At 47.4% G+C, this 12821-nt stretch overlaps 7 protein-coding genes across 7 annotated transcripts; 3 read left to right on the top strand and 4 right to left on the bottom strand.

Moving 5' to 3' along the window:
- Positions 1-503: 503 nt before the first annotated feature.
- On the top strand, positions 504-2282 carry N7471_003023 (MFS transporter; the record flags this gene model as incomplete). Its single annotated transcript, XM_057275743.1, has 5 exons — positions 504-677; positions 753-832; positions 886-1161; positions 1220-2040; positions 2101-2282. The coding sequence occupies 5 exons, from the start codon at positions 504-506 to the stop codon at positions 2280-2282; spliced, it is 1533 nt and encodes a 510-aa protein (XP_057140381.1).
- A 135-nt stretch (positions 2283-2417) lies between these two features.
- Positions 2418-3427, bottom strand: N7471_003024 (uncharacterized protein; the record flags this gene model as incomplete). The annotated part of the gene is made up of 2 exons (XM_057275744.1): positions 2418-2668; positions 2719-3427. 2 exons carry the CDS (start codon positions 3425-3427, stop codon positions 2418-2420), a joined length of 960 nt encoding a protein of 319 aa, XP_057140382.1.
- Positions 3428-3951: 524 nt separating this feature from the next.
- N7471_003025 (M3 family metallopeptidase) lies at positions 3952-6208 on the bottom strand (the record flags this gene model as incomplete). The annotated part of the gene is made up of 4 exons (XM_057275745.1): positions 3952-4147; positions 4213-4690; positions 4745-4880; positions 4937-6208. 4 exons carry the CDS (start codon positions 6206-6208, stop codon positions 3952-3954), a joined length of 2082 nt encoding a protein of 693 aa, XP_057140383.1.
- Positions 6209-6668: 460 nt separating this feature from the next.
- N7471_003026 (L-rhamnose mutarotase) lies at positions 6669-7167 on the top strand (the record flags this gene model as incomplete). Its single annotated transcript, XM_057275746.1, has 3 exons — positions 6669-6804; positions 6884-7020; positions 7084-7167. 3 exons carry the CDS (start codon positions 6669-6671, stop codon positions 7165-7167), a joined length of 357 nt encoding a protein of 118 aa, XP_057140384.1.
- A 66-nt stretch (positions 7168-7233) lies between these two features.
- N7471_003027 (phosphoglycerate mutase) lies at positions 7234-8077 on the bottom strand (the record flags this gene model as incomplete). The annotated part of the gene is made up of 2 exons (XM_057275747.1): positions 7234-7960; positions 8022-8077. 2 exons carry the CDS (start codon positions 8075-8077, stop codon positions 7234-7236), a joined length of 783 nt encoding a protein of 260 aa, XP_057140385.1.
- A 578-nt stretch (positions 8078-8655) lies between these two features.
- N7471_003028 (uncharacterized protein) lies at positions 8656-10073 on the bottom strand (the record flags this gene model as incomplete). The annotated part of the gene is made up of 5 exons (XM_057275748.1): positions 8656-9071; positions 9135-9202; positions 9270-9643; positions 9747-9851; positions 9912-10073. The coding sequence occupies 5 exons, from the start codon at positions 10071-10073 to the stop codon at positions 8656-8658; spliced, it is 1125 nt and encodes a 374-aa protein (XP_057140386.1).
- A 1021-nt stretch (positions 10074-11094) lies between these two features.
- On the top strand, positions 11095-12147 carry N7471_003029 (alpha/beta fold hydrolase; the record flags this gene model as incomplete). Its single annotated transcript, XM_057275749.1, has 1 exon — positions 11095-12147. The coding sequence occupies one exon, from the start codon at positions 11095-11097 to the stop codon at positions 12145-12147; it is 1053 nt and encodes a 350-aa protein (XP_057140387.1).
- Between the last annotated feature and the right edge of the window lie 674 nt (positions 12148-12821).

The raw sequence follows: 12821 nt of genomic DNA on the forward strand, positions 1-12821 counted from the left end.
ACATCCTAGACTGTTATAGGTCATTCTAATGCATACCTTATCTCTATCAGAATTGCAGAGCAGCATTCCGCGGGAGTTTCAGGAATGAAGTCTGAGGCAAAAAGTAAGTTTAGTACCCAAGGATCTGATGATCCTTGCGGCAACCTTGTTATTGCGTTGTATCAAATCAGCGATCTCAGATATACTCGGGAGTAACTCTTGACTAACTGTTTTCGATTGACAGCACCTAGCTATCTGCGATAATTGGACAACCTGACATACAGCCGGAATATCAGACTGATTGTTGTTCCATGTGTCATGACAAGATGCATCTGAAATATATGCTTCAGCAAACAGAGCACAACAAACGTCTATATAGATACGCAGGTCTATCTATCTTTCAACTTGCATCTTTCTCCTAAATCGTCAAAAGAAATCTTGTTTACATTTAATCAACCAAGCAATATCAAGTTACCTGAGCCTACCTCTACCTCAACGCTCGACTATACAAAGAGCCAACCAAAATGGCAACAAACTTTGTTAAAAACCTCTTTATATCACCAGAAATCAACCCAAGTACCCGCAAAGCCAGATCTATTCCCATATTGAACCCTTTCGATCAATATGGACGGGTGTTCTTCTTCTCATGGCTTGGCTTCATGGTGGCATTCCTATCATGGTACGCCTTTCCACCACTGGTAAGTTCATGATCCAATTGCAACATGTTTGATATACGAAAAAGACACAATTTCTAATTCCACCCGTCTTCCTAGTTGAGTGTGACCATCAAAAAGGACTTGAACATGACACAAGAAGATGTCGCCAATTCAAACATTGTCGCACTCCTGGCAACGTAAGTACCAGAATATTGAATCAATCGAAGAAACACCTTTCTGACCGCTGCAGTCTACTCGTTCGATTTGTTGCAGGGCCACTCTGTGATCGCTATGGCCCACGTCTGGTCTTCGTGGGACTACTCCTATGCGGAGCCATTCCCACAGCCATGGCCGGTCTCGTCACCGGCCCCAAGGGCCTAATAGCTCTACGATTTTTCATTGGAATTCTGGGAGGAACATTCGTCCCATGCCAGGTCTGGTGCACTGGTTTCTTCGATAAAAGTATTGTCGGTACTGCCAATTCCCTCGCCGGAGGCTGGGGTAACGCAGGCGGAGGAATCACATAGTATGTGACTCCCTTTTCTGCTTTTCATCCTATGAATATACTAACAAAGTCAATTCAGCTTTTTGATGCCCGCCATCTATGACTCTCTCGTCCACTCCCGCGGCCTCCCCTCTCACAAAGCATGGCGTATCGCCTACGTCGTTCCATTCATCATCATCACCGTTATCGCCTTAGGCATGTTGTTCCTCTGCGAAGATACCCCAACAGGAAAGTGGTCTGAGAGACACCTCTGGGCGAAAGAGTCAACTGGCACCACCATGACCGCCGACGGCAACATCGTCGACCTCAACACTGGTACTTTCTCTAGCGGAATGACGACCCCCCACAACGCCGCAACAATCGACATCGAAAAGAAAGGCGCCCAGACACCACAAGTCATAGACACCGAGACATCAACAATGGGCCAGATGGACATCTTCAAACAAGACACAGTCGTCTCCCCAACTCGCCGAGAAGCCCTGCGCGTGGCCCTGAGTCTATCCACTATGGCTCTGGCAATCCCCTATGCCTGCTCGTTTGGCTCAGAGCTAGCAATCAACTCGATTCTCGGATCTTACTACACAAAAAACTTCCCACACATGGACCAAACAAAATCGGGACAGTGGGCTGCCATGTTCGGCCTGCTGAATGTCGTCTTCCGACCCGCGGGTGGTCTCTTCGGAGATTTGGTTTACCGGTACACAGACAAGGTCTGGTCTAAAAAGCTTCTGATTACCTTTTTGGGGGTCTCGATGGGAGCTTTCCAGCTTGCGATCGGATTATCGAACCCGTCCTCGGAGGCGGCTATGTTCGGTCTTATCGCGGGATTAGCTTTCTTCCTTGAGGCATCTAATGGAGCCAACTTTGCTCTTGTGCCTCATGTGCATCCTTTTGCTAATGGTATGTGATCCCTTTCTTACTCCCTACCTCACGTTTCTGAAGCTAACATCTTGTCAATAGGTATCGTCTCTGGAATCGTTGGTGGTTTCGGTAATCTTGGAGGAATCGTCTTTGCTATTATCTTCAGATATAACGGGTCAAGCTACGGGCGATCGATGTGGATCATCGGTGTTATATCTTTGGCGGCTAACTTCGCCGTTTCCTGGATTCGCCCAGTTCCTAAGAGTCAGATCATGTCATGAGAGAGATTTTATGTGCTTTATAATTGCGGATACCAATTTCATTTACTAATATTTTTTTCGGTATATTCAGTTTATATACAGTTTACAATGCATTTTGCAAAGCGGTTTATATAAACATGAAGCCAAAGATGAAGCCTAATTCGACCTTGCCAGCCTCTGCGTAAGGGTTCTAAGCAACATCATCATCCCATCCACAGTAGCAGCCATGCTATCAATTCTAGCTTCTAGCCTAGTGATATCTTCCTTTTTAGCCCCGGTTGAGGCCTCGATAGCTGCTCGACTATTCATCATACTAAGAAATAAGGCCATTTCTGTTTGTAGTGATGGCGAGGAAGGCGATGGCGAGCGAGGTAGGGTTCTTGGCCGGGTTGTTGGACGCTCACTTTCTGTATTATAATTAGTAAAATATAGCCCAAATATGCTAATTTTAACATACCACCCTCCCTAGAACCCTCCAAATCTCTAGGTCTTTTATCCCTTGCTCGTTGCACTACTCCGGCTATATCATCCCGCACAGAGTCGGTACATGCCTGAGCCTTAGTAACTACACGAGCAGCCAGATCCCTTCGTCGTTCCTCTGCTACTATATTCTGTTGTAGCACTTCGTATATCTCATTCGCATGGGCAAACATAGCAGCTTCGGTATCGTTCATTTTAGGGCGGTCAGTTTCCGGTATAGCAAGTATAGTGGAATGCTCTTTTAGCCTATCAGTGACATGCTTATGGACCGTTTGATGACTGATTCTCCGCCCAGTATCCGCCCTCCATACTTCTGCAATCCCCTCATAAAGAGCAGAATTACCCTTCATGGTAGTAAACTGATCTTTAAAGTAAACGGCAATGCTCAGTAGGTTGAGATCATCTTCAGTTGTAAGGGGCGAAGATCTAGTGATTTTGCTAGCAGTTTGACCGGCAATTTGAATTTGACCAGCAGTTTGACCAGCAGTCTGACCAGTTGGACTGGCGGTTTGACTAGGCGTTGGCCTTTCTGGAGAGGTAAATTGCACATGCCAGGTGGCTGGTCGGGCATGCCAACCCCTAATCACAGGGGGCATTGCTCCTGGTGGAGGCTTAAAGGCGGTGCTCTCATGAAGAGAGGGGTCGGTTGAGGGGGTTGTCCCTTGGGTTTCGCTTTCGTCGGCCATGAGTAATATTGCGGTGGATGGTGAGGTATAAAAATGCAGATAATCCAGATATTCGACCTCGGGAGCATTTGGGGGAAATAAATGCTCATAATGCCAAGAAATATAGAGTGGATACAATTCTTTGCGACCTGTGTTCCGCCTTCCTAATGTAGAGATTGACTAAACCGTATTAGGCGGAACCGAGCCGAGCCGAGCATCTTCTCCTCACTAGGTAGCTAAATTGGTCTATTACCACGGCAAATAGCATCTCGTCTACTAATGCAGGCACCTATGTATGGAGCTTCTTACTACAATATGCCCTATGCAGCGTCCTATTCATATCAGGCCCACTCTTTGACCGGGCCAGTTATGGTCGTTGGTGCCTCAATCCTCCAAGGTCTCTTATGTGCCACCGACAAATTCTGGCTTGCCAAAGAGCGACACAGCCAAACAGACTACAGAATGTTTACCCAATTATTCTTTCCATGTGGCTTTTGTAGAGCCAGTGAAAATTGTTCGATTGATTTAGAATTGAACTGCTTGCTTTATTTTCGAGCCCCGAGATCTCGAAGGTATGCGTCAAGCGTGGGCGACCTCCCCAAGAATGCCTCGAGTGCCATCATCTCATTTTGACTTCCTCCAGGTGTAAGTATCATTTGTCGGTATCGGAGACCAGCATCATGGCTCATTGGATTCGAATGGAAATTGGAAAGCCACATGTCAGCCGCCAATATACGGGTGCTAGGAGGTGAGTTAATAATCAGCATATGCCTCTGTCCACGGGTGTAAGCGACGATAAAACATACTAAAGATAGGAATAATAGTTTGACTCCTGACCCCACATATAGTGTGAAGTAGTAACATGTCCATTCCCCCAGTCTACCCGATTCTCAGGGCCCTGTAGAAGTGTCATTTTCTGCAGGAACGAGTTATAAACCTCGCCAGTACGCATTGACTGAATGAGATCGTGGGAACTAGGGCAGTGGATTTGCATGTCGAATTTGCTGAATGCAAGTTGCCTGAGAGTGAGAATCCCTTGGTTAACCCCTTTAGCTGCAATAAGGCTGTGGACCAAATTGTCTGGAATCTCCTTAGGAGGCTGCGCAATAGTAGAAGACCACTTTTTATCGGAGACGTAGGAATAGTGGCAACTAAGCATCTGGAGACATTCAGGTACCCAACACCAATATTCAAGCAGTTGGCTGGGAGCTTCAACGAAATCTGCAACTGTTCGATGTCCGTGGAAAATCGCATACTTGGATCTTCCGAGGAGATCATGCATGCCTTTTCAAGCATTAGTTTGTAAAGTTCAAGCTTTCTGGTCTTGATTTCACTTACCGTGACCTAACTCATGAAAAATCGTAATTAATTCTCGATGCTGTAGAAGAGCCGGCTTGTCTAACGATGGTCGTGAGACATTACATACTAATGCGGTGGCAACGGGCTGCTTCGGCTTTCCCTCGGAGGAGTAAGTCTGAAATGTGTTAGTAAATAGACTTTTTTGTAATGGGGTTTCACCTAGGCACCAACAGGATAGATGTTGAAATTGGCTGCATGGTTATACTTGCCCTCTCGAGGGTAGATATCAAGGTAAAGAAATCCCAAAAAAGCCGACTGTTCATCCCGCACACTAAAGACTTGGACGTCGGAATGCCAAACTTGCTCCTTATTCACTTCAACTGGTGTGATTGATAGGCTGAAAATTGTTTCAAAGACCTTCAGCATTCGTCGAACTGTAACCTCTGCGGGAAAGTACTCCGCGATCAGCTCATGATTGGTATTGTACTTTTCTCGTAGCAAACGGTCATGGTAGTAGTCAAAATCCCATAAATAAAGAGAAGAGGAAGAATGGTCTCCATCTTCTCTATCTCCCCTTTTGAGGTGTTGTAACGTTTCTAACTCCTTCTGCGCAAGGGGCTGCAAGTGATCGTAAAGTTCATTCAGCAACTGATCAACATCGTGGGGGGATGTAATCATCTTGTGTCTCGACTTCTGGGCTGCATAAGATGAAAATCCAAGTAAACGAGCCGATTCATCCCGAAGGATAACTGCCTCGTTGAATATCTTAAGATTATCTGGAAAGATATTTTGGCTCAGAAGAAATACCTCTTTTCGTGTCTCAGCGATGTGACACTGAGTCAATACCATAGGGATATTTGGCTTCTTAAGCTTGATACCCCTTTGGCTAGTCGAAGAATGCATAGGTAATGCTTGCAAGGATTCTGCGGCTATCCCCTTTAGCTCATTGTGGTCTTTCCATACATAGCCAGGGTCAGAGCTAAGATTCTCCATGAATGCAACTCGTAGCTCAATTAGACGATTTGAGATCCAAAGGAATCGGTGGCGCTTATCCTCTTCTAGTTCAAGCCCATTTTCCATGAACATTGAGTGAAATCTTTCGAGAAGCTTTTGATCTTCACTCTTTGCATTCTCGTCGGCGTCGTTATCCTCCTCGGCGTGCTTTTGATAAACAGCGTTTACCAAGGCAAAAAGAGGCGGTATTTGAAAGACAGCCCAATATGCCTTATCTACCATACTCACAGCCGTTGAGGATGCCTTGCGCATTCCTGGCGAAGGAGAAACTGCCTGGAAAAGGGCTAGGTATTGGACCTTCCCTTTGACCTCGTTGTCAATATCTGCCAGTGGGCGAAGCGCGTTCTCAAATTTCGCGTTTTCTGGCGAAACATTGTTGACCAGGTCATTCGCAGCCTGTTGAATTTGGTTGACCAAGTCCGTCGCAATATCCAAGAGTGTGGACGGGCTGAGGTTGAAAGTAGGTAGTTCGGGAATTGTTGATGCCATTTGTTTTTCTTCGAATAATTCGTTGATACCAGGCCGAGATCAAGGGTAATAAGGAAATTAAAGATAGAAAACAAACCAAGGTCGGTTTTAATAGGGCACAGTTATCGATTTAGGAAGGTGGGGAACCTCGGGAGTCCTGGTGGGGGCCAGATAAAGGGCGAAGGTACCCGTGGACTATCTAGTACTGCGACTACTCGTATCCATGTAGATGTGCTATCTACACTTAGTATGCACTACTAGTAGTATCCGTGGATCTATACTCGGAGATTAATTGTATTGTGATCGTATCGATTCAAGCTCCAGCCTCCATCCATGTGGATATATGCCAAGCTCTCCCCGGGTTAGCGCACTCCGAGTGCGGGTTGAAGCTAGAGCGAGAGGGGCATAAAGGCAGTTCACTTGGCTTTCTCTTACGTTCTGCTCTAATTCCAAATATTTAACCTATATTGAATATCTTGTCATGGCTCAACCTCAAGCCCGCCGCTTCGCCCAGATCGTCCACCTCAAGCCCTCCGCTGTCGCGGCATACAAGGAGTGCCACGCCAATGTCTGGCCTGAGATCCTTCAAAAGATCAAGGAGTGCAACATCGTAGACTGTAAGTTTCAATGTCAAAAATATGTATAAACATACTGTATGTTCAAGCTGACTGACATGGTATATTTGCGCTGATGCAGACTCAATCTACTTCGATAACGATCGGACTCTATTCGCGACTTTCAAGTATGTCGGCACGGATATCGACGCTGATATGGAGAATATGCGGTCATTGCCGAAGATGAGAGAGTGGTGGGCTATGACTGATGAGATGCAAGTATGTTGAGGATTTAACGCAAATGGAGAGATGTAGACGCTAATCCGAATAATCTGGCATTAGGAGAGTCCCATTCCCGGAGCCGTGAGCAGCGCGGAGGGTCCAGGGTGGTGGAAGCCCTTGGAGGAAGTGTTTCACACACAATAAATCTTCCCACCATTGTGAAGATGTTTGAACTTATACATAGCCACAAATTCTCTGTAAAGCAGTCGATTATCGGAAAAATTGATCAATCTTTCTTTGTTTCGTGTCATGCGCGGCAGTTCCAACGCCACCCCTAGTGCGATGGAGATTGGCAAGATGTCTCTTGTCGTCAATATTCAGAACAAGAAATGCGAAGTCAGGCATGATAGTAGGCAGCATGTTCCTTTCTATCGGGTTCGGGGTAATCAGAACCGTCATATAGCCGGTGTTCGACCAGACAGGCTTCCTATGAAGTGTACTCATGTCGGTGTCACAAATTCGGGGAGCAACATTAGTGTCCGCTGGATTGAAGATCTCAATAAAATATGTCCATAGCTCTTGGAGGATAACACCGTGGGCAACGACTGCGATGTTTTGTCGGCCGTGTGGGTCACGCATCAGTAGTGGGAGCAGGTGTTCATCGAAAAAGGTTTCAACTCTCTTTCTCATCGACGCTCTTGACTCAGGGATGACCCAGTCTCGCGGCATCGGAGATGGAGGAGAGGTTTTCCAGAAGCGGCCTTCCATCGATCCGTAATCTTTCTCTCTTAGATTCCGGGTCAATATCGGTTGCAAGGGTGTTTCACCGGAAGGTGAAACCTGTCCACGGCAGATCCCCTCGGCTGTGATTCTTGCTCGACTTAAGTCTGAAGAGAACACCGTCATAAATTTAGTTGAATTGGAGACGAAATGCTGAGCAAGGCAACTAATCTGAGCCATCCCATGGTTGGTCAGTGCCGAGTCAGTGGTGCCCGCCCTATCATAAGAAGTCAGTGCGAGTCAAATGAGAACGCCAATCCAGAAATCCGGGTTCCTACAGGAGTTTTCCAACATTATCCACTGTTTCCGCATGGCGGATTAGATATAGCTGCATTGCGAGATAAGAAGTTGGTAAAGTTGAAGCGAAGGGGGGAGGTCCGTATTCTAGGAGATTGAGGAAGAGACTGAGGAATTTAGATGAAGAGGGGCCTACATAATTAAGGTCCTAGAAACAAACATTGTGACCTTAGGGCCATCATCAAAGAATGAATGAGAGTCGTGAAACAAGTTGGCCATGACACCTCAAAACGCTAGCCGTTTTAGGAAATATCTGGTGCCTCAGGATTCGGGACATCCATAGATGTTTGGTCGAGCCCCCTGCGACGAATGGCTATCTCTGTTTACTTACATGCCTAGTTGCTACCTAACAGAATTCCAAGATGGAATTTTTGAGGGCACTAAAATCATCAAATTATAACCAGAATATAAGGGCCTGTGAAATCATCCCTGAGAATGACCGTTAACCAGGCCAGAATCTACGATATTTTCACACGGATCTCTATTATATGTAAATTCCACTCGGCTAGTCCGAATTGACTGATTCATTGAACTGAATTAACGAGAATCTAGAGTAATATAACGATATCAGTCTTCGTATACCTAGGACCAACAAGTTAATCGGCTTATTCGTACCTAGATATCTTTTCGCCTCAGAGGCGATTTTGCGTTAGAATAAGAGACATGATATTCCGTGACCTTCGTAATGCCCTGTGCACTTTGATAGTGCGTTTCGCTGCCCTGGCTGGACGGGAGAATTTGACCCGTGCTATCCTCTGAGGGGCGGTTTTGGGAATTGCTGATTTGGTTCGTACTGATGCTGCCCCTGGTGTCAGGGTACGCATGAAGCTGGTTCCAGTCACTTCGAGGCTGCGAGGTGGCTTTAAGTTCCGAGCTCCTGGCAGCCGAGCTTCCATAGGTTTCGGCCCCGTGATCTAGGGAGAAAAAGGAGGGGAAGAGCCTAGCAAGTGGCATCCACATCATTGGCAGACAGGCACAGGTGATCGCGATGTTTTCTTCGAGTATCGTCCATACCGATGAGGCGATATCGTCTGTACAAGTATCTCGTAAGTTCTTGAGCGAGAACAACCCGGGGTGACTATGGGGATACTTACAGGTAATGTCAGGACTGGTGGACGAGAAGTCCAGCGTCTGCATCCGCAGGATGCTTGTAATGGCGACACTTGGAAACTCCAAATTAGTCTCGAGTTAACGCCTTCGGTTGCGGTACCGAGGTATTTAGGACTCACAAGGCACCGAGGGCGAACACCCCCATCAGGGCGATTTTCCGCTTCAATATTATCTTCGACTTGTGGAGCGGATACATCGGCAGCGTCAATATGATGATGTCGGTAGCGATCGAGAAGCCGGCATTGGCGTACCAGTTGGTGGTTATGTTGATGCATGCTCCTGGAATGGTCTTGTTCCAGGCTCGGGCTACTGGAGTGCATTGAAACACGGAGGCGAAGAAGGCGGCCACCATATAGGAGCTGATGATAACCAAGAGCACATAACAGATGACGCGGAACCAACGCTGAATAAAAATGCGCAGATATAACATCAGGATGGACATCTTTGTCATGTTCATGGTGAGCTTGTAGAAAGCTTGACTGACGAAGAAGAGCTGGCAGAACTGAAGTTAGCGGCCAACACGGACCTAAAAGGCTAGCGATCCGCAGCCACAACATAGAACTGAAGGACTGTAGCGAGGGCAATTCCCAACGTACCTTCAGGGTCATTAACTTATGCGGTACTGTGATATTCGCGATGTGTTGACCAAAGCCATATGCACAGGACGCTAGCATGAAGGCCATAACGATAACCGCAAACATCTGTTGATAGCAGTGTTAGGTCTGCATAAGGCAGCTCAATCTCACGCATAAAGTACTCACGGAAGACGCCAAAATAGTCCAGTCGTCCCAGCCCAGGCCCGACTTCGACTTAGCTCGGGACCATAGTCGGATCGCCACAAAGGCCGGTGTGGTGACAAGGAAGACGATACAAGGCACTTGGATCTCCAAAGCCCTGCTTGGCCCTGGGGTGTTTTGGGACATAGCAAATTGCTAGAGGTCGCCTGGGGGTAGAGAGTACATAGTATGGTCTTGTGAAAACGATTGAGGCGACGGTCGATACGGAGTACATATGTACTACAATATCTCAAGCCTGCATCAGTAGTAATGCAGCATTCATTTTTTTCTTATCCTTCTTCCATGCATAAGTACATTATTACCGCATTACCGGCGGGATAGCGTGTTAGCGTATTATGCTGCAGAGTTACACTGGCGCCGACAAGGGTCCTATTCGCGGACGTTTTCACCCTCTTGGCATCCAGTATCATCGCGCAGCCTAATCGGGGTGTTCACCCGGTGCATCCGAGACCCTTGTAAAAAATGGAGGGCTAGATGGAGGGGTCGCAAAATGTATACGTGATTAATTTCACGCTGCATGGCGTTAAAGGCGCTAGTTTGGGAATTGTTGGGGGCCAAGTTTATTCAGGATTGAATAGCCGATTGATGTCAATAAAGCACAAGTACACGCTGGGGGCCACTGATAACGAAATACTTTAGACGAAATACTACCAAGAAGAATTTCCCTGCAGGTGTGGATTGCTCAAGAGCAAAAGCCGGAATCCCTCCAGGGCTCCCGACCTCCCAAGGTCGGGATGAACTGGCCATTACTCAGCACAGCAAACCCCCGGGCCCCTCCCCCCACCCCCAATGGTACCTGACTACACCAAGTATGTGCTAGCGAAATTGCTGTTGATTAAAAACACAGTTCGTGCTAATGAAGTTGCAATTAACAACCCCCTATTCGGTCGAAAAGCGAAACACTACGGAGTAGATGACTAACTACATATAGGTAGCATCGCGGCATCTGTGCCCCTGGCTCTGGTGCTACACTGGGATCCGCCTTGATTTTACTCTAAAATAATTCTCAAGCCGGTTTATATATATGTTTACATCAGAAACGAACAAAAAAGTCTGTTTTCTTCTTCTAAGATTGAAAAAGAGCCACCGTGCTCTTTAAACGGCAGTCACTAAGAGACTTGGTCCTTTTGCGAGCAACCACACCTGCATGATGAAGTTCTTCTCCGTCTTCAGTGCCTTCTCAGCGCTTCTGTCATGCAGGGCTGTCGTCTCTGCACAGTCTGGTCCCGACCCGATTGGCACCATCTACGATGGCCATGTGCCAGCCGATCTATACGGATCCAGCTATCCCTACCCTTGGCCGGTGAAGCTGTTCAACTTCTACAATCAGCGCCAGAACCTTACAATGGCGTTCATGGACGTACCGGCAAGGAATAATCACAAGAACAATGATAAGAAGACAGCCGTCTTGCTGCACGGCGGGAACTTCTGCGGCGTCACATGGTCCGACACGGCACGCCAACTGTCGGCCGCCGGCTACCGAGTGATCCTGCCCGACGACATCGGCTTCTGCAAATCGAGCAAGCCCCAAGGCTATTCTTACAATGTCCAACAACAGGCGTTGAACATTCACAGCCTGCTCACTGCCCTAGGCATCGACCAAGTCACCGTAATCGGCCATTCGATGGGTGGCATGATTGCCGCCCGCTATGGCCTCATGTACCCGACCCAGGTTCAGCAGCTTTTCCTTGTCAATCCCCTGGGCCTGGAGGACTGGGTAGCCAAGGGTGTGCCCTATTTATCAATTGACGCGTCCTACAAAAGCGGGCTTGTGTCGAACTTTACCACTCTCAAGGCGTATGAGCAGGCCAACTACTTCCCCAATGCCCCCTGGAAGCCCGAGTATGATGCTTGGGTCCACATGCTAGCCGATATCTATGCCGGCGACTACGGTTCCGCCTATTCGTACGTGATGGCCCTCGTCACCGACGCCTTACTCAGTCAGCCTGTCATCTACCAGTTGCCTCTCCTGCAGACACGTACCTACCTCTTGGTAGGAGCCAGCGACGTTTCGGCGCTTGGCAAAGCATGGTCACCCCCTGCTATCGCTGCAAAACTGGGTCACTATGATGAACTCGGCCCTGCTGCCGCGGCCCTGATCCCGAACTCCAAGCTCCACATGTTCCCCGGTCTAGGCCATGCGCCCTTCCTCCAGGACCCCAAAACGTTTTACGGCGTGCTGTTCTCTTGGTTGGACTAACTGACGGGAAAAGCCTTCCCATACTAAGAGTGGGGAGACATTATATCTAACAATGTACATAGAAGCACTTTACAATGCCCCTAGTAGAACCTAGCTTCCTGGTGACTTCGGCTGAATCAAGTTAGGGTTGCTATAGTTGACCCTAAAGCTTCTAGTATTTAGATCTATTATTAGATGGTCGATAGGTTTATATACCTCTGCCAACTAGCTTTAAAAATGACAAGGTGTGTTCTACGCCGGATAATCTACGGTTTACCTTAGGCTACGATCTATAGTACGAGACCCTCGCAGTTGAACCACGTCGATTAGAGTTTAAATCTCTACCGAGTAAGCAATACATTCTTATACACCGGGAGCCACCGGGAGCGTGGAATCATACTTTTACTCTATATCAGCGACACAATTCACTTCTCCGCCCCAGTCCTATTTCGCAGCCACTCATCAAGGGTCTGGATGATGAAGCCATGAAACTACCTGGATCTCGCAAAATTCCCACCCGTCCTGGGTATGTTGAAACGCGGTCTTATAAATGATACTTCAAGCTCCTTACACATTGCTCGCCGTGGGGCTCGGATGATCCGTGTTTGTTCCCTTCTGCGAATGATCCAGATTTTGGATTTTGGAATGATTTTATAGCTCGTCGGCAGCTTACTCGTTGATTTTTATTGATGTGC

Source organism: Penicillium samsonianum, assembly GCF_028829775.1.
Source record: "Penicillium samsonianum strain IBT 33392 chromosome Unknown utg000002l_segment0_segment0, whole genome shotgun sequence".
NCBI classification, from domain to species: domain Eukaryota; kingdom Fungi; phylum Ascomycota; class Eurotiomycetes; order Eurotiales; family Aspergillaceae; genus Penicillium; species Penicillium samsonianum.